Below are 2,363 nucleotides of genomic sequence, written 5' to 3' on the forward strand. Positions count from 1 at the left end.
CTAGACTTGCACTGAGAGCAGAAAGATGTCTCGTTAAATATCATCCAGTCTCCTGTTCTTTCTCCTTTCAGGAAGGAAAGTTCAGAACTCCTCGGACCTGCCCAGTACATTATGTCAGCTGTCAATGACACCAACTTCAACTCTGCAGTGTTCCTTCTCACCGGGATACCTGGGTACGAAGACGTCTATCTCTGGATCTCCATCCCCTTCTGCTTAATGTATGTCATTTCGATAGTAGGAAATTCAGTCATTCTGTTCATTATAAAAATAGATCCAAGCCTCCATGAGCCCATGTACATTTTCCTGTCCATGCTGGCCCTCACAGACCTTGGCTTATCGATAGCCACCATACCGACGATACTGGGCATATTCTTGTTTAATGCTAGGGAGATCAGCTTCGATGCCTGTTTTGCCCAGTTGTTCTTTATCCACTCGCTTCAATGCATTGAATCCTCCGTGCTCTTGTTGATGGCCTTTGACCGCTACGTAGCGATCTGTAACCCACTGAGATATGCTTCCATCTTAACCCTGCCGAGAATAGCCAAGATGGGACTTGTGTGTGTGCTAAGAGGAGTAACCGTAATAATCCCACTCCCCCTTCTCCTGAAACGGTTCCGATATTGTCAAGCCAATGTCCTGTCCCATTCCTACTGCCTGCACCAGGACATCATGAAGCTGGCTTGTTCAGACATCACAGTCAACAGCATCTATGGCTTGTCTGGTTCACTCTTAATTATGGGGTTGGACTCGCTGCTCATCTTCCTCTCTTATGTGATGATCCTCAAAACTGTGCTGAGCGTTGCGTCCCCCGCGGAGTGCCTCAGGGCCCTGAACACCTGTGTCTCCCACCTCTGTGTTGTCCTGCTCTTCTACACTCCAGAGATAAGCTTGACTGTGATACACAGATTTGGGAATAGCTCTTCTCACTTGCTTCAGATTCTCCTGAGCTACGTCTACCTTCTCGTCCCACCCCTGATGAACCCAGTCGTGTACAGCATGAAAAGCAAACACCTTCGTGCAAGGATAATCAGGGTGTTCGTCAAGTGAAGGGTCAGTTCATCACCCATTTCCAGCGCTGGTGACATGGGAGACCAAAAACACGAGACACAGACACTTATTCCATCCTGGACACTTACATCTGAGATGAGATGAGCTACTCATCTCCTCTCTATAGAGAGAAGTTGAGACGGGGTCTAAGGCTTGAAGCAATGGGATAGGGACCGCCCCCACCTGCTGGTGAGGGAGGACAGCGCTCACTGGGGGAAGGAGACCAAGGCAGGCAGCAGCATTTACAAAGTGACTGTGTTCGTGGAGAGCCAGGGGACCGGTGGAATGTTGGGCCATAAAGATCCGTATCGGTAGCTGCTCTGACCTCAGGATTCCTGGCTATACAGTCAATAAAGAGAAGGGATATGGATGTTGTTTCCCATTACACCTGGCCTGTCACTGTCCTATCTTTGGTTAAACATCCACAGGCCATGAGGAAAGCTGCAGAGCTGTTCTGCAGTTGCAGTCCTGCTTCTTCCTGAGTGCTCTGGGTGCTGTGTGATCCATGGGGGCTGCAGTAACTGTGGACAGGGGCTGTTCAAGGGGTATGGTCATCCACCCTTCCCCTACGCCCTCAGCCAGGTGCTTGTGACTGAGCCGTGTCAGAGACATAATTAATGTAGGAGCCCCAGGGGAAGCCATGCAGGCAGTACATCCTTGCCCCCACGCTGATGCTCTGTAGACCTCACACCTGCTCAGCCCTCTCCCCACCGAGGCAGAACAGAGCTGCGTGTGTGAGTGAGGGTCTGACCCACAGGTGTCCTGGCAAGAGACTCAGGCCCAGATTCCCTCCTCCTCCCTCTGTTTGTGCTGCCCTAGCAATGCAAAGGGGTGGAAAAGGGAATCAGCTCCCCATCACAGGCACGGCTAGCTCCTCTCGGAAAAGCAGAACATATACAAGAGCAACGTCTCCAAATTGACCCAGCCCCTGCTCCTCTTGTTCCCCCCAGGCCACTCCCTCTGCCCTATCCCTTCCCCTAAGCCCCACCCACTGCTCCTCCTCTTTATCTGAGGCTCCACCCCCTCTCCAGGCCCGAAGCCAGAGCTGGAGCATGGTAAGAGCTCCCCATGGAGCCAGAGCCACTGTGCAGAGCCCAAGACCCTCCTCCTGCCCTGGACAGGTGGCTGGGTGGCCTGAGATCAGCCCCCAGCTTGTGTCCCTCACCCAAGGATGTACCCCAGGAGTACTGTAAAGAGTTCCTGCTTTCTGCAGTGCACAAGAGATGCCAGCTGGACCTGTCAATGCTCAGATAGCTGGAAGTGTGGTCCCTTGGCCTTGGCACTGCTCTGTGACTCAACAGAGTTAGGTTTGATTC

At 52.3% G+C, this 2,363-nt stretch overlaps 1 protein-coding gene across 1 annotated transcript; it reads left to right on the plus strand.

Annotated features, from left to right (window-relative positions):
• Positions 1-111: 111 nt before the first annotated feature.
• LOC135882336 (olfactory receptor 51G2-like) lies at positions 112-1,047 on the plus strand. The gene has a single exon (XM_065409232.1). The coding sequence runs from the start codon at positions 112-114 to the stop codon at positions 1,045-1,047; it is 936 nt and encodes a 311-aa protein (XP_065265304.1).
• Positions 1,048-2,363: the final 1,316 nt, after the last annotated feature.

This window comes from Emys orbicularis, chromosome 1 (assembly GCF_028017835.1).
Source record: "Emys orbicularis isolate rEmyOrb1 chromosome 1, rEmyOrb1.hap1, whole genome shotgun sequence".
Classification (NCBI taxonomy): Eukaryota; Metazoa; Chordata; order Testudines; family Emydidae; genus Emys; species Emys orbicularis.